This window comes from Vigna angularis, chromosome 1, assembly GCF_016808095.1.
Source record: "Vigna angularis cultivar LongXiaoDou No.4 chromosome 1, ASM1680809v1, whole genome shotgun sequence".
Classification (NCBI taxonomy): domain Eukaryota; kingdom Viridiplantae; phylum Streptophyta; class Magnoliopsida; order Fabales; family Fabaceae; genus Vigna; species Vigna angularis.
The window spans coordinates 48952674-48976677 of NC_068970.1; the positions used below are offsets into that span (position 1 = coordinate 48952674).

The 24004-nt window shown below is 33.9% G+C and overlaps 5 protein-coding genes across 17 annotated transcripts; 4 read left to right on the forward strand and 1 right to left on the reverse strand.

The window, feature by feature from the left end:
* The first annotated feature begins 1667 nt into the window (after window positions 1-1667).
* Window positions 1668-4402, forward strand: LOC108321624 (uncharacterized). Its single transcript, XM_017553441.2, has 4 exons — window positions 1668-1854; window positions 2012-2235; window positions 2453-2526; window positions 4021-4402. Exons 2-4 carry the CDS (start codon window positions 2014-2016, stop codon window positions 4112-4114), a joined length of 390 nt encoding a protein of 129 aa, XP_017408930.1. The 5' UTR covers window positions 1668-1854; window positions 2012-2013; the 3' UTR covers window positions 4115-4402.
* A 1575-nt stretch (window positions 4403-5977) lies between these two features.
* LOC108321598 (uncharacterized) lies at window positions 5978-7151 on the forward strand. Of its 4 annotated transcripts, none has more exons than XM_017553426.2 (3): window positions 5978-6428; window positions 6556-6726; window positions 6860-7151. In XM_017553426.2, exons 1-2 carry the CDS (start codon window positions 6089-6091, stop codon window positions 6687-6689), a joined length of 474 nt encoding a protein of 157 aa, XP_017408915.1. In that variant the 5' UTR covers window positions 5978-6088; the 3' UTR covers window positions 6690-6726; window positions 6860-7151. The 4 variants fall into 4 exon arrangements, with proteins under 4 accessions (XP_017408915.1, XP_017408922.1, XP_017408907.1 ...); XM_017553433.2 differs by having other exon boundaries at window positions 6556-6723; XM_017553418.2 differs by having other exon boundaries at window positions 5979-6428; window positions 6556-6699.
* Window positions 7152-7286: 135 nt separating this feature from the next.
* LOC108336621 (heavy metal-associated isoprenylated plant protein 45) lies at window positions 7287-11020 on the forward strand. Of its 5 annotated transcripts, none has more exons than XM_052874636.1 (4): window positions 7287-7868; window positions 8741-8815; window positions 10381-10453; window positions 10542-11020. In XM_052874636.1, the coding sequence occupies exons 2-4, from the start codon at window positions 8792-8794 to the stop codon at window positions 10736-10738; spliced, it is 294 nt and encodes a 97-aa protein (XP_052730596.1). In that variant the 5' UTR covers window positions 7287-7868; window positions 8741-8791; the 3' UTR covers window positions 10739-11020. The 5 variants fall into 5 exon arrangements, with proteins under 5 accessions (XP_052730596.1, XP_017428590.1, XP_017428586.1 ...); XM_017573101.2 differs by lacking the exon at window positions 7287-7868 and adding an exon at window positions 7898-8634; XM_052874644.1 differs by lacking the exon at window positions 7287-7868 and adding an exon at window positions 9292-9819 and having other exon boundaries at window positions 8760-8815.
* A 1903-nt stretch (window positions 11021-12923) lies between these two features.
* On the reverse strand, window positions 12924-16998 carry LOC108320878 (serine/arginine-rich splicing factor SC35). 4 transcript variants are annotated; one of them, XR_001831432.2, is made up of 11 exons: window positions 16779-16998; window positions 16591-16669; window positions 16411-16490; window positions 16258-16324; window positions 15709-15780; window positions 14730-14942; window positions 14412-14637; window positions 14179-14314; window positions 13715-13916; window positions 13433-13611; window positions 12924-13338 (listed from the first exon to the last, which is right to left on the reverse strand). XR_001831432.2 is itself a non-coding variant. In XM_017552456.2 (8 exons), exons 1-8 carry the CDS (start codon window positions 16852-16854, stop codon window positions 14309-14311), a joined length of 819 nt encoding a protein of 272 aa, XP_017407945.1. In that variant the 5' UTR covers window positions 16855-16998; the 3' UTR covers window positions 14039-14308. The 4 variants fall into 4 exon arrangements, 1 of the variants encoding a protein (XP_017407945.1); XR_001831431.2 differs by having other exon boundaries at window positions 12924-13611; XR_008247673.1 differs by lacking the exons at window positions 13433-13611; window positions 13715-13916 and having other exon boundaries at window positions 12924-13319.
* A 930-nt stretch (window positions 16999-17928) lies between these two features.
* LOC108323911 (pentatricopeptide repeat-containing protein At5g18390, mitochondrial) lies at window positions 17929-21112 on the forward strand. 3 transcript variants are annotated; one of them, XM_052874650.1, is made up of 3 exons: window positions 17929-18865; window positions 20012-20127; window positions 20574-21112. In XM_052874650.1, the coding sequence occupies exons 1-3, from the start codon at window positions 17930-17932 to the stop codon at window positions 20662-20664; spliced, it is 1143 nt and encodes a 380-aa protein (XP_052730610.1). In that variant the 5' UTR covers window position 17929; the 3' UTR covers window positions 20665-21112. The 3 variants fall into 3 exon arrangements, with proteins under 3 accessions (XP_052730610.1, XP_017412226.2, XP_017412223.2); XM_017556737.2 differs by lacking the exon at window positions 20574-21112 and adding an exon at window positions 19580-19812 and having other exon boundaries at window positions 17929-19391; window positions 20012-20146; XM_017556734.2 differs by lacking the exon at window positions 20574-21112 and having other exon boundaries at window positions 17929-19391.
* Window positions 21113-24004: the final 2892 nt, after the last annotated feature.

Genomic DNA, 24004 nt, shown 5'->3' on the forward strand with positions numbered 1-24004 from the left:
TAGGTTAGAGTTTATCCTAGCGATATTTGTTTTTTGTTGGGTATGTAGTTCCACCCGCTATAGGGTCGTTATTGGACCACCAATTAATGTTTAGTATCACGCTCGAGATGTATATATCTCGGCGTGAGGGGGTGTTGGAAGTCCCACATTGCAAAAATCTCTATTAAACAACATCTACAGAAGGCCTCAATCTTGCAACATTTCATCCCTCTGTACATTGTCCACATCCAAAATCCAATCACAAACATACTTCTCCCTAACCTGTTGCAGTTCCTCCTGCAAAGAGATAGATGCACAACATATCAATAAAATGCAACATCTTCTATCAAAGCTCCCAAAAATGAAAATTTTTATAACTTATAGTTCTGTAGGTGGGCATTGTGCTGCCTTCGTATTTCTCAATGCCATCCCACAACTCCATAAATTTCAAAATAATAACTCCATAATCATATCTACATCAAACAAAGTCCAACATACAAATAATGTTATTTAAAATATCAATGAAACAATAAAATTTTATATTTGTTGAAATCAACATTAAAAACTTACAAGTTTGGTTGGCTTGGAGTGTGCAAGTGTTGTACGTGCTACGTAGTTGACCTGGTTGTGCAAAATCTTTGCCTAAAGTCCCCACTTATTTTGTCTTTGCTACCACTACAGTTTCTGCACCATGAGTTTTACAAAGAATGGTTCCTTAGATATGGAATTATATATAAATGTCATAATAATTGTGTCAAAAGAACTAAACCAGTATATGGTCAAAAAAATTAGAGAAGAACTAAAACACACCAAACAACAACAAATGACTTCCCAAATGAAAGTTCCAACGACGACGGAACGATGAAAACACCTCCCTTTCGATGCTCATTGCTTTCAAAGGTTCCAACGGTGACAGATGTTCAGCCGGTAAACGGTGCCGGTCGGCGAAACGGTCAAAACGTCCTCAAACGATGCTTCTCCTCACCGTCACGCAACTTTGCTGGGTCATCCTTCTCTCTAGGGTTCTCTCTAACCCAAACTCAGAATCTAATTTTGAAATCACAAAATAGACCCCGACACTTTAAACCCTACAACACTTTCTTTTCACATCATTTTATTTTTGCTAATTTCTTTTCCATGTTAACCACTAAAATTTTGACATATGAACCATATCAAAATTTTGTCAAATATATTATCAAAATATCATTTTCCATATAAATAACTACAGTTTCTAATATATATTTTCATATATAATCGTACTTAAGTTTTATTCATAGAAAATCATCACTATATACCACATATTTTTTAATAGATCTACGATGATAAGATCTAAATTTACATTTAATTTTGTTAAGTTAGTTTTATCTAATTTAAATTTCAATACAATTATTTAAAACTTTATATTTATCTTAATAATATTTTTATAAATTAGTATACTTAGACAAATATACTTTATTTTTGAATTACCAAATTATTAATAATTTACGTTTGATTTTATTAATTTGTTTAAAAATAATAATTATCTTCTACTATTCTAAAATATGTATTTTTTAAATAAAAATATATTAAAAACATTATTTCTTGATATGAGTGTAAAACTATTTTACATGCTATAGTTGTATACACTTTTTACATAAGTGTAAAAATATTTTACGATACTTTAATAAAAATCCTGAATATGAGGTTTTGCATTTACCCTATTATCTTTATCCTCTGTCATGTTAGGGTTTGGAGAATTGGCACTTCATTTCCAGCAACCATGAACACTTGCTCAAACTAAACTAATTCACCTTCTCGATACTTCCACCAATAATTAACTTCGCTTAAATAATTCATCCATTTCAAACATCGAAGTTCCTACAAAATATTTTTCAGGTAACTCCCAAGTTCAATGATTTCTTCTTCTATTTTTTTGGTCGATTTCTCATTAATTTTTTTATTCAAATTCTGCGTTCGCTTTATTTCTTCTTAATCTCCACTATTTTGTGATATTTACCTTCAATATCTTCCTATTGTTGTTCTTCAATCACAGCAATGGCTGCGAGACTCGCAATTGTGAGGGGCACCGGAGGGAAAGGGAAATTAGGAAGTGTTTTAGGGTTTAATAGGTTGATTCAAACGGTGCCCCAATGTCCTCCTTTATCTGGAAGCATTGATTTTGGGGTTCAATCACCGCAACCCGTTTTGCCCGATTTCAGTTCCCCGAGTTTCTCTTTTGGTGGCTCTATGGAGCTCATGGCTGTCCCAAAACGCAAGGTACGGAGTTCACTTCTCTGCCGTTTTGGATTTTCTGGTCTTGCTTGGCACTCCAGAGGCTTTGAATTTTACTGCTGGGAATATCAATTGATATAGTATGGTGATATGATATGGTGTAGTGTTTTAACAGGATTGCTGTGAGTGTCATTATTTGTGCGCTGTTATCGTTTCGGCTTTGTGTTTTGACATATTTTTAATGGTTATGTCTATCGTGCAGGTTTCTCCCCATAAAAGAGGAATAAGAAATGGACCAAAAGCTCTGAAACCTATCCCCGTGATTGTCCTATGCAAGTAAGCCTTCATCTGTTTCGCCTTATTGTTTGCTATTATTTGGTGTGTTTTGCAAATATGGGGTAATTTCTCTGTTATCAGCTATGTTAGAGCCTTTGAAGGATAGGTACTTAAATGAAATATATATCAGTGTAAGACAGTGCGATTTAGGCGTGAAATAAACTTCTAATGAACAGTTCAGTTCTACCTGGTCATATCTTTCAGTCTATAATGTTATAGTTTTATAATTTCCCTCAGCTTACGAACTGTGTCCTTTATTCTTTATACCATTTAAAGATATATCATGCAACAGAAATAGTTTGAGTTTCTGTATTTGAAGAAGTTGAATGGTAAATCAATCTGTTAAAGCCAAAGAAAGGCTAAGGATCACTACAAAGAAAATACATTTTTCTAAGTAATTGCTGGTAATATGAGATCCCATAATTTTTTAGAAAGTTTACGATAAGTTAATATTATGAAGAGTTCATGTTCAATTAGTTAAAATATTTCTTCAATGAACCAAGAACCAATGCTGGAGATAAAAGGGAGGGTGGGATTTCTTTATATGTTGCGGTCTAAAGGACACTTCATCCTTATGCTTGAGCTAAAGTGAAACTACTGAGTTTGGAGAGCAATGGGACTTTTTATTTCATTGCATGCCATAGATGTGGTCCCCCTTCTTGCTCGCATGTTATTCCACAATGAGTCAAACCTGCTAATAAACAGTCTAGAAAACAGTAATTATGGTAAGATCATGAGGAGAAAGTTACTAGACTTTACTCCTCTAAACCATGACTGTGCTACCAGTTCAACAGGAATTAATCAATAAAGTCACTTATATGCTCTAGTTATGCTTAAAAACTGTATTGAGCTATCAAACAACTAAATTTTTTTTTGTTTGTTTCTAGTGCTACTCAAACTGTTAACAGAAGTTAGAAAGTTGCTCACAATATCACTCATTTCAAATTATTTTATACATAAGTTGAAGGAGAACAAGTAGTTGAGAATCATCACACCCAAGAATTGGTAGACTTTAAACTAGAGTACATATATGTAAAATATTTAATAACCCTTGGTTTTTTCTTTTTCACCATGTTTTGTAGGACAATTGATTTCCATTTTTTTGAAAATTATAAAAATAGAGTTTGGGAACTTCGCTTTCAACCTAGTTCTTGAATAGCCTCATGCATAAATCATGATTTCTTAGGCACTTGTTTTAGCCGATTCAGCATTATCGAAGAAGTTAACTTGTTTCTGTGAAAAAGGGGGATAAAGAGAGGCAGGGAAGGGTAAACTTTAAAATTTATTTCCCGATGTGTGGATTCCATCATCAACTGCCAGTGAAGCATGCTTGCACTGATAAAATTCAACTGAATTTCTATTGTCTAAATACGGTGTGCATAGGTAGGTTTGCTTAGTGTAGGTCCCTTCCATACTTTTGCCAAAAGATTAGAATATTAAACTTTTTGTATTTTTCCAGTTTAGGTGAGTAATTAACCTCACTTTCTTCTGTAGGGGTTGTGGTCGAGTTAGGCTTCCACACTTTTTCTGTTGTGGCGGGAAACCTAATCAAGGTGATACTGGTGAACAGAAAGGTAGTCCAAGCTAATCAAGCTGTTTGCGTAACACCAGATGTTGGTTGACGTTCAGAGCCACCCATAAGTAGGTCCGTTTGGTAGTCATGCTTTATTTTCTTCTTGTTTCCTAAGCAATGCCATTATTGGATCCGAGATTTTTTGCTTTAAAAGATAAATGGAGTGGTTGGTGGATAAAATTTGTGGATTTTGAAAGATGATATTCCACATCCATTTTAGAGTAAGCTGTTTTAGTGCTTTAGTATTGATCTAAAGACATGTATCTTTCACCTATAAGCAAACATCGTTCTTTTGAAAGATAAGTAGGGGTGATTGCTCATATCTAAACCTGCTAAGTAATGCTAATGATTCAGTTTTACACTATCATCAATTAGATGGTAAAAGTCCAGGAATCTGAATTTACTAGACCAGTGACGGAAGCATTACAAGTATAGGCCGAAGGGCCTGTTTTATGTCGAGTCCACTCCAGCAATGACAACAACCGATGTCTTTTATTTATCTTTTAATGCGTAAGTGCAACACCAAAAGCCTAGCAAAAGTTCGTTAATCTGAAAAAACGCGCAATTAAGCCAAGCTTTCGGATTTTAATATGCAGTTCTTTGATGATTTTTTTTGTATCGCATAAAATTACTATACACTTACATTTCTACCGGAATGAGCTTTCAAGAATTTGACAGGGGTTGTGATAGAAAAAACCTTCTTGGATACTAAAAGCCTAGTCTTATTTTTATCAATATTTTTATTTGATATGCAATCTTTAAAAATGAATTGGCAACTGATAAATTTATGAAATTTGTGTATAGCTTTCCGATTTTAATATGCAGTTCTTTAATAATCTTTAATTGTATCGCATAAAATTCCTATACACTTGCATTCGTACCGGAATGAGCTTTCAAGAATTTTACAGGGGTGGTGAAAGAAAAAATCTTCTTGGAACATGTTTCTAAAACCTTTCTACATAAGAATAGATCGAGGGACCACGTTATGGAGCTGGGTAGGTATGCCATATACCATTTGTTGATTGGGGGTACCCTATAACCTGACATATGTCATCTAAATTAATTTGATCAGGTCTATAAAAAAATTCCACAAAAACATGTTTTGTAGCTATTATGGATCCTTGATCTTTCGTGTTATTCGCCACCAAGGGATCATCGAACATATTTTTTTTACTGATGTTCCTCTATAGATGAGGAACAACAAGTAATTTTCAATAATTTTTTTATAACTAACAAAATTGATATGTTAAAAATATATAAAAGGTATATTTAACATTAAACTAATAATAATTCTTCAATATTTCCTAATTCAACTAAATCAATCACATATATAAACAAATTTTTTAAGCATATAATACCCTTGAATCAAATTATCTAATTTTTTATTTATTTTCTCTTTAAAATCAATTTTGCACAATTTATAAGTATCATTCTCATTTGTCACAATTTTTTAGCATCATTGTCACTAACACATACATTTTTTTTTTCTACAGAATTACTATTTGATCTGCACTCAAAACACAAAAGCAAAATATAGTAAATTTTAGACAAGAAATGTTTGGAAATTTAAAAAACTCATTTCTAAAGAAATATCTGAATGGAGGAAAAAGAGAATGCAAACTCGATGTTTGGTGTCAAATGTTGTCAACAACAAACCCCGAAGAAACCAATGAAGAAACAATACAAGAATGAGAAGTAACAATTGAATTGCAAAAACTAAAGTTTTTGACTTAGGTTTTGCTGGCCGAAACTCCAAAACGAAAAATTTGTGCAGTTTTGTATTTCTACTTCTGCTTCAGCATATTAAAAAATAATTAACAAAATGACATATGGAATGTGTTGTGTCAAAAACTGTTGATACGGTATCGTTTTTCATAAGTAAAATGCAGAGGATTGGGGATTTCCAATTAAACCCTGCAGAGTGTAATAAACGAGAACAATAGCAGGAAATTAGTTAGTGAGAGGGCAGGGTTGGTGCTTGGTAGTGAGATGATGACGATGACGGGAGAGAACGAGAAAGGAGAACGATGGAGCGGAGCGATGACGAATCTGACGGAGATGTCATCGAATCTCGAATCTCTCCAGAAGCTTCTTCTCACCAAAGCCGTCTTCGTCGACGACGACACCTTCTCCAAAGCCTCCCTCACAGCTGACCAAGCCCGCTCCATCAAACTGCTCCAGCAACGAGTCGAGACCTTGGAGAGAGAGGTCGACGCCGCCATCACAGCTGCCGCTCGCGCTCGCTCCGAGAAACGACAGGCCGAGACCGCTCAGAAAGCCGCCGAATCGCGCGCTCAACAGCTCACCGCCGAACTTGAAAACACCACAAGTATCATCATCTTCGTCATATTCTGTTTTTACTCTTCTCAATCATTGCATTTCATCTTTCAATTGAAGTTTGGAATGGTTCTGGTCTGTGATCGGCTAAGCTAATCGTTTCTTATTTCCTTTAACAGAGGTGTTTGAGTTGCACATGGAAGAGCTGCGAGCAAAGCAAGAAGAAATCCAGAAGCGCGACGAGGACATCAAGCTTCTCGAAGCTATAATTCGAACACTTGGAGGAAAGGAATCGCTCTCTACGTCTCAGTAAAAGCATACGCGTTAGTCTTGGTCAACCCTAACCAGTGGCAGTATCCCCTTTCATTACTTTATAAATTCAATTTTACACTTGCAAGTGAAGGATTCTCATCCTTATCACTGTAATAAATAATGTTTCTGTATGAATGAATATTGATAATTCTTTGTGCACGATTGCTCTAGTGATTCTCCTGCGCCAAATGAGGATAAAGAATGGAGGAAGTGCAAGGTAGATTGCAACTTGCAGGTGTTGAACTTTGTTTTAACTTGAAACGAATTTTCATCGGTTTCATAGCATGCAGTTGTCATAAGTTACGATACATTGTATTACTTCTGATCTGCATGTATAGTTTCATCACAATAGGAGTGTGTGTTTGAGTAAACAGTTCAATAAAGTGCTTGTTGAGTAAGTGTTCTTATGTAACTACTTGTTTATGTAATCAAATAATACATATGATTAAACTGTTTTCATTTACTGTGATTTGTAATATGTTATAGGTTGTGTTCGAGTTTATGAAAATAAGTTGAAATTAGATCCTGGATACATCATAAGCTGTTATGAGTGTTTCCAAATATATGTACTAATGATAGCCTTATAAGATAAATCTAAATGACACGTGAATAAGTTCTTTTAAATGGGCATTAAATACTTTACTCTTGTGAAAGTTCACGTCATTTCTCATGAGTATAAATTCAAAATTTTCGCCAAATTTTTATATATATTTTTCTTTGATGCCCTTAACTAGTTGGTGTACCTTTCTCAACCTCTTTTTAGTTCGGAGAAGACTGAAAGTAATTGTCTATACTTATTGGAAAATGTAATAATGAATGGAATGAAGCATGCTTGTCTCAAAACACTTCCTTGGATTTAAGTGCAAGCGCTGTGTGCAAGGTTTAGTAATGTTCTGAGGTATGTATGGATGTTTGATGTATTTGGGGCCCAATTAACAATTCGGTGAAAACTGAATGAATATAAACACACAGGTAAGATGAACACTAGCTAAAATTCCAAGGTAAACTAAAACACTCCCTATGTTACCTTTAATCACGGGTATCTGTGGCTTTGGCCTGCTGCAATTAAAAAAATCAGTGATCTCTTTGTTCTTTGAACTCTTAGTGCAGGCTATCCATTTTCTATCCTCAACTCTCAATTTCTTTGTTCACTCTCCCAGAAACTCTAGCTATTTGTCTGGTAACTTATTCTGTTCCTCCTTTTATAATCGTGGTATGAGATCCTGTGAGATTATTGGCTCTACAAGAAACTAACGGATTCTCTATTTGGAAGAAATTAGTCCAATACTACCATGACTATGGTCCCAATTAAATATTAATGTTACATATCAGTTTTATTTTTAATTTGTTGAGAATCAGGAGTAAGACTAATTATGTGGCATTTGGAGATTAACACATGATTATTTAATAGTTTCTTTCAGTTAAGACAACCCTATAACAAAAACTCAATAGATTGGTACGGAATTTAATTTTAGACTGTTATTTAGTAATATATTATTATATTGATTAAAGTCGTAAATTCCTAAATAGTTGTTATCATAGTTCAACTCTTCTTCTTATTAAAGTAAATAAATTATTAAATATAATTATTTCGAAAACGCATTTTTACCACATTCTTTGTACTGACATTTCATTCTTTATTAATTGAATTTTACTCGTAATATTGCAAGTTGTAATTAGTTTTAGCTAATAAAGAATATGTGGAAGCAATTTATTTGCATAGAGTAATTTTAAAAGATAATTTATTTATACATAGAATTTGAAACATTTTAGAATTTGTTTAATTAAAATTAAAAACTTTAACTTGGCGCTTACAACTTTGGTAAATGATCTTCCTTACCTGGGACTAGCAGGTAGCAATAATAGTTGACAAAAAGAGAATGTTGGAATGGACATTCAAAGCACAACAGATTCCAATGAAGTTTGTTGGACCAGGAACCTTTGGAGTAGGAAATTAACTACATGAAGTTATCATTAAACATTTAATAACTCTTTATTTGTTGGTTATGTTAATTTCTTTTTTTTTATGAGAAAATTATTCTGTGACGATAGGATACAGGAGCTGAATCCAAAGTGGTGTGAGAGAAACCTCGTGTACCGAGGATGGACATCAATCGAAGCAAAAAAGTACATCACCCAACTAAATTATACCAAACTTGCTGCTTGGTCTGTTTCATGTTGTCATTCTCATTGTTTAGACGTTTCTATTCTCTTTTTCTTTTCTCATCCGTACTTCCTTTTCCTTTTTAAATGTGCTCCGCATTGAACCAAATCAAATACCATATGTCAGATAACAAGAAAAGAATTAATCTACTTTATTCATACACATACCATGCCTGTACATAGTGCAGAGTAAGAAGTTTACAGACCACTTTTTGTTTATGCAAAAAATGGCAAATATAATCTTCTATCACTTATATCAATCAAAAATATTAAAATAATACAACCATAGTACATAGTTAAATATCATAAAGGAAAAGTAATATGATATTGAAATTCATCCGAAGCATGACAACATAAAATTGAAAGAGTTTCTTTTTTGTGATAACACAAATAGAGTTTGAGTACTACTAGATGTGATAATTTTACATGGTAATGGACAGATTAGAGCTACAAGGTATGTGCCAGACGTTAATCATGATGATGCACTTGTCATCAAATCCAAGAAGTCCTTGTCTGATTTCTTTCATTCTTTGTTTCCTATCTCTATGTGAGTAAACTTCAGTCAAAAGGAAAAAAAAAGGGGGTCAGGTTGGACCTGTCAAAGCCAATCATTTCAAATTCTCATACACTCATTGCTTTGCTTGGATCCAAAACCTCGAGGCCCGTGTCGCATATTCTAAAGCTTAATGTGCTTCTGTCTGAAAAAGTTTATGGTTTTGCCTTATATTACTAGTAACAGCCAGCAGACTAAAAATCTAAGAGACACCCCACTTATTTTTTCTTCCAACTTTTGATCTTGTCTTCCGTCTAACATATATAAATAACCTTGAATGCTCAGTCTCATTGATTAAATCTCATTCCAATTGTTTTCAAATCATTCTGTCTCACTTTATCCTTCACTCCTTCCTGTCTTCCCTCTCCAAATCATCATTCTGTAACATCATTTCCTCTCAGCAGTTTCTATGGAGGTATTATTCTTCTAACCTTTAATCTCTTATAGACTATTATGTGGTTTGTTTAGACATTATCTCTCATCCTTGCATACTTGGCCTTTAATATTATGCAGAAAAATCATGATTGTGTGTATTTTTAACTTCAATCTCTGTATTGTATACTATGCTATTCATTAAATTAATAAATGAAAACATGCATGGTGGTATATCAACAAAATGATTACCAAATAAACTGGAAACAAATCGTGGACATTCTTAGGGTGTTTTTTATGTTGTTTTCAATTTAGAATTGGATTTTTATTTTTATATTTTAATATTCTACACAATAAAGTTTTATTGTGGTTATTAAATATCAGTATAAGTTTGTTTTTGCTGAATTCTAATTTTGATAGAGAACAGCGTCTTAAAGAATTGCATCATGTTTTGTTTATAAACTGAAAGGTTATTACCATGGCTTAAGCAGATAATATCCGTTTGTAAACTATATAAAAAGAATAATATCAGTTAACTGGCTAGTCTCTTAACATTGGAACCAATTCTTTTCAATAACATTCAATCACTTGTTTTGCTTGGCAGGTTGTTGAGTTAAAGGTGGAGATGGTCTGTATACACGAGAAAAGACTAAGGAAATGTCTCTCAAAATTGAAAGGTTTGTTTAATTGAAAGAGATTTTGCTAAGCAGTGTCACCATCATTCTGAGTTGGTTGTTGTGCTAACATATGGATCACTACATGCAGGGATAGAGAAAGTGGAGGTAGACACTAACTGCCAAAAAGTAGTAGTCACTGGATACACACACAAGAACAAAATTCTAAAGGCAATTAGGAGAGGGGGTCTGAAGGCTGATTTCTGGTCTGCTCAAAATGAGTTACTTAATGCTTATGTCAGTGCCAATTATACCAACTTGAGATTCAACCCCTTCAGCTTCTTCTAGTTTTTATCATCCCCAATTACACCAAATTTCATATATTCTTTTCTTTTGAGGGTTTCTTTTTGGACTTTAGTACCTTCTGTCTAGTGTGAGACGGTAGATATATACACTACTTTGTATTCATTTTGCTTTTCATTTCCATAGAAATCATGACCAATCACAATGTCCAAGGAATATAGGGTGTAGTAGAGACATATCCAACTAATTTTGAGGCTTTTTTTGTGTTTTTACAAATTTCAAACTCAAGCTTTCTTTGTCTGCACGCAACTCCAGTTAATTATTGAAAGATCATAAACTAAAATATAACAGATGTATTTTTTAAAATCTCATTTCAAATATGTTCTTATTTACTTTTTCTTGTAGTTAAGTTTAATGCAAGTTGGTTTAATCAATGTCATGAAAAGGCAAAAATGAGAACTAAAGTTTCTTCTATGAAGGTTTAAGCCAACATAAATTATGTACACCAACTCTCTCGACTATCAGAAAGTATTTCTCACATATAAAATAAAACATTTCTGACAAATTCCATTTTATATTTCTTGCTCAGATATATTATCTGATTGAATTCATACCAAATTGTTTTGCCTAGCTTCATTAGAAACAAAACATCCTTCTCTTTTAATATTTTATATATTTTATCTCAATAGTTTTTTCGTTGTTCATTGGTGAAATCATTATCTTCGTTTTATTTAGATTTACATAAGTTTTTAAAGTATTTCTTCTTTTTTCTCAAATAAAGATTTTACTTTTCGACATTTGATGCCTTACTGTTATGATACTCGTACATGTATCTGTAAAACTTCAAGATTCCAGTGACCGCTTGGTCAAATTTCATTGCGATGGTAAGTTACATTTACTATCACAAGTTCTCCATGATTCTTCCTCTTTCTGACATATTCCTCAACATTTTTATTCTCTACCTGAGAAAACAGTTTGGATTTCAGAATGATTCAACTAATCTAAACAAAGTTATTCAACAGTTGTGGCTTTTGTTAAGATTTAATTTTTCAAATTGAAAAAATATAGAAGTATATAACTACAAGTAAACCTCCAATAGACAGATAAAGTTGCAATAATAGGACTCAATTATCTAAACATTTGAACTTTCTTGTGCTTAGGCCTTAATTTACCAAATTTATAAATTTGGTCACAATAAAATCAGAAACTTATTTGAGCATGAGAATTAATTTTCCAACACGTTTATTATGTTTAAGTGCACAGATATAACATTATTGTAACCATTTATCCTACGCTTCCAAGTTTCTTCAAAAAAGGCTTAATTTTTACAAAACATAATTATTTTTTCAAATAAAGTGAAAATTATTGACTAGAGAGACTTTTTTTAAAAGTCGATCTAATTAGACATTATATACGTTCTAATTTAAGCCAAAATTAAACATCATATTTTTCTTCGTTGTGTATTTGAAATTACTTCTACGAGAAGCCACACATAATATAGAGAATGAGAAACTAAATAAACATAAAAGTTTACAAACTATATTTAATTAAGATATAAATGTCAAAAATAAAACATCAAAAATTATTCCGAAAACACAACCATACAGATAAATCCTTGAATATAAATAAAACTATGCAAAGCATATAACATTAATTTTTATTAGACTGACCCCTTCTAAATACCACATCTCCAACATTCAACTCAGCCAAATAAGAATGTTATTCCACAATAATTAGAAATTTTGGTTTTCTGATATACAATTAATTGAATCAGTTTCCTTAAAACCCTAATTAAGAAAAAAAAACTCATACTTCACGCAAAGCAAATAGCCAACGGCAATTCCATCATCAAAAGTCCTCCAATTCAACTTTTGAGTACACAAAAAAATCCACATAACTCTCAATCATCCACCATTCTCTTTAAAGCAAAACGATAACAATTACCACAAATGATTTAGTCTTCTAAACCGGGAATAGCTCAGGCTCAACACCCTACTCAAATAAAAAACTACCCACCAGATCTGAATACGCTCAAGACTAACCAACTATAAATCTTTACTGTGCCTATTCAAGACTGTTTATTGGTTATGCGTGCTTCGGCAGCCAGCATAGCACTCTTTAATAACCATTGTTAGTAATAGTTGACAGTCATTCAAGGAAATGGCCAAGAACTGAAATAAATTGAAGTGCACACCTACAACCTAGAGAAATTCATTCGTTGAAGAGAAACTTGTTGCAAACACATTGGTCGCTTCAGTTGTAAAACAATAACAACCAGACACAAATGTTAACCACGATCATAATTGAATAAGCAACAAATCTTTTAATGCCATAAGAACGAATGAATAACTTAACTGAGGCTACGAAAACAAATCACCAGTTCAATAGTGAAAAACAATTCTGTCATGCGGCTTTGGAATCAACAGAAACCAGCAGCACAGCTAGACAGCCATCATCAGTGTACCAACTGCTAATACCATTGCCAACCCGATCTCAGCAAAGAGGGCAGCAACAGTCAGCTACAGTAACTGGTTAGTGCTTCAAACTATTCACGAACACATGCATATCTTACTACTAAAGATGCATCAGCTACCACCTCACAGCTACAGTGTCATGGAGCAGTGTTCTACAACAAACGTATCTCACTACATTAAGTGACAAATGTTATAATCTCGAAAGGTCAATGTTAAAAATTATCCATTAAAATACCCTAAAAAAGAGTAACCATGAGTGTGTTACCATTGTCCACTTCCAAATAAACACCAGCACATTAAAGTTCATATTTACGACCCACAGTTTAATGTTTAGTATCCGCATCTGAATCAACAAATGACAGGTCCAACTCCTATGAGGCATCGGCTACATGTCAAAATATGCTCAACTTGTTCGTCACAGCATCAAGAATCCCTTTTAGGACACTTTTTTCCAAGGCCAAACACGATTACCAGATCAAAAATCAGAATATTCTCAATGGATATGACGGATCTCAGAAGAAAAAAAAAATAACCAAAAAAAGCTTACCAATGATCAGATCATTCAGGAAAAAACCAAGTCAACTAATTGTCTGTTTAATCAGCACATTGGTAAAAAATCAGTCTTAAATCAGCATATTCTTGCAACCAGCATCAAATTCACGACCAATCATCAATGACATAGAAACAGCATCAACAGCAACAAAGCCAACATGCGCCTATCAGGCCCCCATCACTTTTCCGGATCATAACTATAAAACCCAATAAGTTTTTCAATATAAATTAACTGAACTTTAACTAGATCAGTCACTCCTTCCTATAAAGAGGAAAATGAAAATGGAGATGTGGAGAGAGAAAATTGCAAACAGCAGAATGAAAATAAAATGCAAAAATCCCTTAAACTGAGGTAGAATCATCCTATCAACTACAGGGTCTAATAGTTACCAAACACTGAAGTAGATGACATAGCAAGTCCAAATATAAAAACCAAACATCAAGGAAGTCTGACCCTACCAAACAGCACTTAGATCATAAAATCCTTCAATGACTCTGATAAGACCATTCACACAGACTAAAAGTTCCAACAATAGCAAAACAGCTACAGGTGCAATAGTCCGGCACTCTAGAACATGCGAAGCATATCTTATTCCTGCAAGAGAACAAATATGGAAAAGCCACAATAAATAAATACCTTGTTGACCAAAAGGTTGGTAAATTCCATTACTGCATTAAGACAAGTTACTTACATCACCATTCGAATTTCGAGGGGAAGGGCTTCGTGAAGCTTCAGGGCGACCACGTGGTGATACACTGCGCGGGGAAGGAGAACGTGGAGAACGTCCATCACGGCTACGATTTGCTGGACTTTCACCCCTTGGGCTTTTCCTAGGGGAAGTACTCCTTTGGGGAGAAGTGCTCCGCTGTAAGGAAGGACTCTTTCGAGGACTAGGACTGCGTCGTGCAGGGGAGCGACTATAAGGAATATCAAGGAAAGAGTCAAACATAATTGCAATAAGGAATGGGGTAAAAACAATTGCAAGAACTATATATCAACAAATGAAGACCTGTCAACTGATCTACTCCGGCTCCTACTATGATGCTCATCATCATAGCGTGCCCTACCACGACCCTTGTAATCAAGACTGGTACTACGGCTCCTGCTTCTGTGACGATAATCTTTGTCTCTCCCACGGTGCTTGTCACGTTCATACCTATCATAGCTTCTACTGCGACTTCTCTTTCTATAATCCCTGTCTCTGTCTCTGTCATCACGATACCTGCAGATGACATTAATAAATTCATTTCTCCAACCACATCAACTGGAAAAATGAACGACCAAACTACATTGGCTATAAAAACTCATTTTAATTGCCAAAGATCATTTTCAAAATGACTGGATAAATGGCATTGGTATGTTTGAAAATAATATTTTGGGGAAATAATAGATTTTTCTTCAAAAGAAAAAACTGAAAAAAAATGTTTCCCAAACCCTGTTAATCCTAACACAATTCTTTTAAAAACATTTGACAACTGGAATGTATGTGAACTAAACTCCGTCCAATAAATGACAGTTGAGAGGGAGAAAGCATTCAGCGTTCACTAGATAAGAGAAGGCTAGTATATGCTGAACACAGGCGTGTTTTAACTTCCCCTTTCATCCCTGAACTCAGGTAACTGCATTAAGAATCCAGGGCAAAACAAAAAAAAAAAACTATGCGTTTACTTCTGAAAAACAACATAAGTACAAAATTAAATTGCATGATATACAGCCTGATTGCCACAAAATCATAGCTTACAGTGTACCAATGAAGATTCCAAAATATTGTTTTAGTTGTAACATGGACATCTCATAACATAAAAACAAAAGCTAAGAAAAAATATGAAATTGAACATCAAACTCAACACAAAAACAGGCAATCAAGGCATACTAGCACAACTATTATCAACAAAATAAATAATTCTACAATTGTAGTTCAACACTTCTCATTACAGTAAAGCCAGCCCAACATTTTAAAGAAGCAAGTAAATTTAACAACAGCAAACCTTTTCCTGGGACTACGGCTTCTTGACCGGTGCCTTGATCTCTGGGCCGTTTCAATAATCCTTCCTTTGTGACTGCAAATTGAAAAAATTAACTAAGCCATGGACAAACTCACATGTCATCGTCATGCAAAATCATTGAATTGGAGTAAGGCCAGTCTGATTACTGTTTTTCCAAAACTCTTTGTTATTAATAAAGTTAACTTCTGAAACTGATAATTTTCAAACCCTGTGGGCCAAAATTTATAGAGATAAGATTGAGAACACAAACTAGATTATACATTTTCTTTAATTCTTCGCAGCTCTCAATCTCAAAACCTAGCAACATCACCACTGCCACATGGAATGCTAACACCCCAAACACAACAGTGTAAGTTTGCAAATTAAGCTAAAACCATGATGAATCTCTAAATAGAGAAACAGACAATGGCAACAACTTCACAAGGGAAAAAGAGGCTCTGGGAAATAATCCCCCCAACAAATTTTCATTTTCAAAAATAACATAAACAAATAAATAAATAACAAATAATAAAAGAAAAAGGAACCACTTACATCCTCTCAGCATTAGGCCCATATTTCGCAAACTGGACAGTTATTTCACGACCATCAACCATTCTTCCTGAAAGGGTTACAAGACTCGCCCATTCAAAACAGAATCTAACAAAACAAAGACTAAAAGAACCAATTAAAAACAAGAAAGCATACCGTCGAGCCTATCAACGGCCTTTTGAGCCTCATCAGCATACTTGTAACGCACAAAGGCAAAACCCCTGGACTCACCAGTCCTTTACGACAAAATCAATAAACGAAGAACAAATCATTAAATAGAGAAAAGATTATGAATAAACGGTGACAAAAAAAATTGAGAATGAAATTTGAAAGTACCTTCGATCCTTGGGGATGAAGATGTCGACGACCTTCCCATACTTGTCGAATAGAGGAAATAGGTCATCGGCTGTGGTGCCTGAAGGCAACAACATTAAACGTTAGATTAAGGGTTTAGCAGAAAAATTACAGAAAAGAGAAAGAGAAAAAGAGAGAGAGAGAGCGAGAGAGAGAGAGAGAGAAAATACGGAAGGTGATGTTGAGAACGAGAAGAGAGTAAGTGTCGGAAATGTCAGGAGGACCCGAGCGTCCGAAGTGAGACATGTTTGTTGGGAGAGAGAGACAGAGGCGAAGAAGAAGAAGATGAAGATAAGAAAAAAGAAGATATTAGGGATTAAGAAGAAGAAGGGCTAGGGTTTGGGTTTGTCGTAGCGTTGGCCGCATAAACCAAACCTTCTTGAACATTCCTTGTGCCAAAGCCTCTATTTATCTTCACGTGCAAACTCTTTCTACATCTTTGATTTATTTTTCTTTTACCAGCATTGTGCCAAAAATAAATAAACTCTTTTACTATTCATAATATTTATTCACCTGATTTTGAAAACTTAATGTTTACCTGATTTTTTAATTTTTTTAAATTGAAAAAAATAATTTATTTGATAAATTTTATATATTATACTAAATTAATTAAATAACTGATATATGTTTTAAATATCAGTAAATATATATATCTATAATTTTTTCTTTATAGTAAAATTAATGATAATAAATTATTATTATTATTATAAAACTAAATATAAATAGGGTTAAATATGTTTTTAGTCGCTAAACTATTGGCTGTTTGTGGTTTTCGTCCAAAATTCTGAAGATTAAAACGAACGTTTTAAAAAAAATGAGGACCAAATTGTACCTTACTTTGAAAGAGGAACGAAAATCAGAAACGAGGACTAAAAACATATTTAACTCATATAAATATTGTTATAACTTTGTAAATTATTTTTATTCATTTTGAAGATATTTTTATAATTAAAAAAATTGACAAGTTTAATAAATAGTTAAATAAAAAACACAGGTAAATGTAAAGCAACAGTGATTATGAATAAAATTGATAGAATAATTATTTTAATTTAAAGAAAATTTTATTTAAAAAGTAAAATTAGAAAAAAAGAAAATTAAAATAATTATTATAATTAAAAATTATACATTTTTATGTCTACATTTATTTTCCAAATTTATCCTTTAAATACAAGTTTTTTAAAATTAAAATAATTATATTGTCAATTTTACCATTTAAAAAAAATTAACCATTTTTTCAATTTAACCATTTCTTAATTATAAAAAAATTATAAAATAAAAAAACATTTTAAAATTGAATCCTCTACATGGAGGCTACTAAGACATGAACAGGCTCTTGAGAAATGCTGCAAACGCAATGCTGAAGAGATACGCAAAACTGATCCTCACCACCTCGAAAACACTTATCCTCAATTTCCATTCATTCCCTAAAACCCTAACCACCGCGGCCTCACCCCGAGACGAGTACTTCGCGGTGATTCACCACGTCTCCAACATCGTGCGCCGCGACTTTTACCTGGAACGCACCCTCAACAAGCTCCGTATCCACGTCACCCCGGAGCTAGTCTTTCGTGTTCTCCGCGCGTGCTCCACCGCCCCCACGCCCTCCCTCCGCTTCTTCAACTGGGCTCTATCCCACCCTTCCTACACCCCCACCTCTCTCGAGTTCGAACAAATCGTCACCACCCTCGCCCACGCCAACAATTACCAAACCATGTGGTCCCTCATCCGTCAAGTCTCCCTCCTCCACCGTCTTTCCCTCTCCCCTGCCGCCGTCGCCACCCTCATCGACGCCTACGGTCACCACCGCCACATCGACCAGGCCGTCGAGGTCTTCAACAAGGCCGCCGTCCTCAACTGTCCCCAAACCCTCCCGCTCTACAACGCCCTTCTCAAATCCCTCTGCCACAACCGCCTCTTTCACGGCGCCTACGCCCTCCTCCGCCGCATGCTCCGCAAGGGCGTCCACCCCGACAAGACAACCTACTCTGTCCTCGTCAACGCCTGGTGCTCCTCCGGCAAACTCCGCGAGGCCAAGCTCTTCCTCAGGGAAATGAGTGACAAGGGCTTCAACCCTCCCCTTCGTGGCCGCGACCTTCTCGTCGAAGGCCTGCTCAATGCCGGTTACGTTGAATCCGCCAAGGGAATGGTCAGGAAGATGATCAAGGAAGGGATCGTTCCCGACGTTGGAACTTTCAATGCCGTGGTGGAGACAGTGTGCAAGGAAGACGTTCAATTTTGCGTTGATCTTTATCACGAGGTTTGTGCTTTAGGGATGGTTCCTGATGTCAACACTTACAAGATTCTCATTCCCGCTGTTTCAAAAAGTGGCTCCATTGATGAGGCATTTAGGTTGCTCAACAATTTCGTTGAGGATGGTAACCGTCCATTTCCTAGCTTGTATGCGCCTGTTATTAAGGCTCTGTGTAGGAGAGGGCAGTTTGATGATGCTTTTTGTTTCTTTGGGGATATGAAGGCCAAGGCACATCCCCCTAACCGCCCTCTCTATACCATGTTGATTACCATGTGCGGCCGTGCTGGGAAGTTTGTGGAGGCCGCTAACTACCTCTTTGAAATGACTGAGATGGGGTTGGTCCCCATCTCGCGCTGTTTTGACATGGTCACTGATGGGTTGAAGAATTCTGGCAAACATGATTTGGCTAGTAGAGTGCAACAGCTTGAAGTTTCTATCCGTGGTGTTTGATGCATCATGTATTTGCCTCTACCATTATTACCCATGCCCTGCCTCTCTCAAGCTCAAAAGTTCTCTATACATTGGAATATAGGTCTCAAATCCTTTACTCTCTCTATTCCATCTGTGTTGGGCTGAAGTTCTTAGTTTATTTCTGTCAATTGTGTTCACAAACTTGATTGTTTTTATCTCATACATTCATTCCTTTAAGAAACTTATTGGTTGCACTGCTTGCTCTTGTGTCTTTCTGAAAAGTTGAAAACCTTTATTGTTGTTTGGCAGAATAACGTACATTACATAACACATTGTGAACCTTTGAAAACCTGAGCAAACCACGTTTGTGACGTGTAAGACGAGACAGACAGACGGAGCAAAGAGAATGTTTTCATTATAAATATATTACTATCATTTAGCACATGAGTGTCCTGGGAATATCTCAGAATGTAGCATATAGAGAAAGCCATTCTTTATCTCGGATGCATAACCATTTTTTTCTCTAGTTCCAATACCATCAGGTGAGTCATGTTTTTAGGAATAGTACTATGTGCATTGAAATTATTTTCACCGGCATCTTCGTGTTAGAAATGATTTATTAAACTTGTTGAAGAAGAAACGAGCTATTGTAGAACTTGCTGTGAGTGTCATTATTTGTGCGCTGTTATCGTTTGGGCTTTGTGTTTTGAAATATTTTTAATGGTTCTGTCTATCGTGCAGGTTTCTCCCCATAAAAGAGGAATAAGAAATGGACCAAAAGCTCTGAAACCTATCCCTGTGATTGTCCTATGCAAGCAAGACTTTGTCTGTTTCGCCTTATTGTTTGCCATTATTTGGTGTGTTTGCTATTCCCTGTTCTTGCTTGCCTTGATAGTTTTACTGTTGTTAGCAAGTATAATGTAGAGTATAGTTACTTTTTGTTTGAGAAGATTCGTTGGTGGCATAATTCATTTGGCTAATTTTGTTAATTTTTATATATAGGATGACCTAGACCTGTTTCAAAAAATGTGTTGACAATAAGTGGGGAAACTCTTCTCTAATTTTATTAACTGCTTGAATAATTCTAATGTTTGATGGTATTCATATGCCATCCAGTCCAATCCACCCAAGTTGTAAATTAGTTTCTTATTTTGATGATGGCTCACTTAGTGTTAGTTCTTATAAATTTAAGTTAGAGGGAGTGTAAAGTGTAACACTATTGTTGTGTTTTTTAATCAATGATATTTGACCCCAATGCCACAACCCTTCTTCTCCTTCCTCTGTTTCTGAATTGTATTGTAAGGTGTGAATTGGCTCTCTGTGTGCAAGGAAAAGTGAAAGTGATGATGGTGTTAGGACTTGTGAAGATGGCTAAGAAGAAGAAAATGGATTGAGGCATGACAAAGAATGATGGACTGGCCTCATGCATATAGCCTGACAGCCGACACTCATAGAAGATCAACATCATAGCAGTCTTAGAAGCTCAACATCTTAGCATACAACATGACAAACATCATAGGAGCTTGACTAGCAGTATGATAGCTTAGTAGTTAGCGAGGAAGCTGGACTAGCATTATAATCATTCTGACAGGAAGCATGAGAGCTCAACAGGAAGCATGAGAGCTCGGTTGGTAGTATAACTAACCCGATAGGCAGAATGAAAGCTTGGCAGGTAACATGGAAACTCTACAGCCATTATTTATATATTTAAAAATAAGGAAACTAAAGTTTGCTCTATCCATGGACCCATGTTGTAAGCCCGGGTGATTATCATCATAATGTTTGGATTTTTAACGTTGTTAAACCTATTTATGAATATTGTATATTTAAATTATTTGTTTCCATGATTGATTCTTATATATTATATAAATTCTTTGCAATGCAATAATATTATGAACTTTTATGATAAACTTCAATGTTCAGGATTATATAACTAGTGTGGTCAAAATGAATTGGAACTAGTAAGCTAACATGACCCACTTTTGACCAATTTTAAACTTGATCCACCGAGAATCTAGCTCAGCGAGGTTGAATCTATGGTGAGCTAGCCAACCCATTTCATTTTATATTTTGGAGTTTAAGATGATTTTGGATTGTATTATATATATATATATATATATATATATATATATATATATATATATATTTATTTTGAATTGTTTTTGAAATTTAACATTTTGGATTGAAATTTATTTAGATTTGAATTAGAAAAAAATTGTTATTTTTTTTTTAAATTGAAAGAAAAACTTATTATTAAGTGAATCAGTGAATTAACCCGTTTAATTTATCAATATATATTTATTTTGAATTGTTTTTGAAATTTAACATTTTGGATTGAAATTTATTTAGATTTGAATTAGAAAAAAATTGTTATTTTTTTTTTAAATTGAAAGAAAAACTTATTATTAAGTGAATCAGTGAATTAACCCGTTTAATTTATCAACCCATGATGAATCGGGTCAAATTTAAATTTTTTCGACTCACTAATAAAGGAGTCAGTTTAAGTTGAAATTACTATTATCGAAGCAAGTCAACATATTACCTATTTAGCGATAGGTGACAGGTTAAATTGAAATTACTATTATCGAAGCAAGTTAACATATTACCTATTTAGCCTTAGGTGATTATCTACGAATTTATCTGTATATAATTATTTATATAATTTATAGATAAAATACTTAGGTATAAATCTACTTAGGTATAATAAATCCTTAAGCGATGGTAGTTATGACTGATTTACTTACAAATTTTATCTTAAGTAATTTGTAAATAGTGGTTATTTGTGTGAATTTAATACCAACTTATCTAATTAATAAAAGGAATAAATTGTGTGATCGATGAAGATGTTGAATAAAAATTGTGTTAATAGTAAGATTGTGATCGATGTCTCATCTTTTTTTTTTATCTTATGTTCATGACGTTGTGCTCAAATTGAAGGTATCTAATTAACATAGATTTTTTTTTTAAAATCCTCATTATATTGTTCGAGACATTTGTCACGATACATTTAGTATGACTTTGTAATTGATAAATTGTATTTATTAAATCTCTCAACCATATTAATGTATTTGTCATGTACTTATGTTTTTTAGGTTGCTATTATTAATTTGTTAAAAAAAAAACTAAAAAAGAAAAATAAAATTAATGTTGTGTTCATTTCTTGCATTGACTAATTATTGAAATTCATTAATAATTACTCCATTGTTATTACACGTGAGTTTCATATATTTTTTTTCTTAAATCATTTGTGTACTTAATCTATTTAATTTAAATTAAATGATTTAAAATATCTTTTTAATGTGTTTTCTCTTATAATTATAATTTATGAAGATATGTGTATTGACATACTTATAATATGTTTTTGATCATTTATAATTTTTTTTGCTAATGTTTAATTGTTTGAAAAAGACAAAAATGGTCATATTTAACTATGAACTAATTGTTCATAAAGAATTTGTAAATATTATAGATGAGGAAGAACTTTGTGTTACTATCTCCAACAACTATGTAAAATCAATATTTGTAATCTATCATAACTTTATACTTCTTAAACTTTGATTAATCATTAATACATTCCGTAAGTGATAAATTAAGAAGCGTCACCTAGAAAATATGACACATAAAGATAATAACTCGTATTTTTATTCTATCAAAATTGTTAAGATAAGTTTATGGACTCTTCTTATATCAAGAGTGAAATGAGAAGGGTTAGGCAAAAAATGAGTACAAGACCTCATTTAATTTTCATAAAGACTGAAGTTCATTTTTCACAAATTAAGATTTGTTAGATGATGAACCATACTGCCTTCAATGTCAAACATTGAAACCATTTCAACTTTGCTAGAATGAGGTTGATGCGCATTTTTCTTATGTTGACTTCATTGAAAAATAGTTTATTTACATGAAAATTTCCTCTTTCAATGATATCTTATAAAAAGTTAAGGTTAAGGTTAAGGTATGAAATAATGTGTCAAATATCTTTTGTCTCCATAATATTTTTGCTCAATTTAGTGGAATATTATATGTCCCTTATGTCTTTTCCATGCCCTTATGGAGTGTAGGAATTGATGTACAATACATGGAGTAGGTTGAAAACAATTCCTAATAAGAGGTGGTAGATAATAGGCCTACCAATCTCAATTACATGTTTTTTCTATTTTAATTTATGTAATATGAACTCATTGTAGATTTGTTATTTTTTTTGTTGTGAGTAAAGCTTCTTATAAACTATCTTTTTGCCTATCAACTTCGTTACAAACTTCACTTTATACAATACATGTTACATCGCATTGTCATATTTATACATGTTGTCTCAACCTTCGTAGTAGTAGTTGGTGGCAATGCGAACACTAATTGTTTGCCCAATAGCTATTTGGTTCAAAATCATCACAAGTTTAATGACATTGGACCAATTGTTTCTCCTTCTAATGACTTGTGCCAAAACATTCTCACCAACTTTAACGTAAATGGATTGACCCTAAAAGAGTCCTTTTATACCCTATTCAACAAGGGCCTATGCAAACTTTAAATCTTACTGCCTAAGGTTAGGATCACAGTATAGAGCGAGTCATGTTAAGGGCGACAACTTGAGTATAGGGTGGCCTGAGTAATTTGGCTCATTAACCTGCTTAGACCCACCTTGCAAAACCCACAACCCATGTGGGCCAATGACGGAATATGACAGGTTGGTCCACATAGCTCACATTGTGTAGATTTCCCTCAACATGTTTCCAT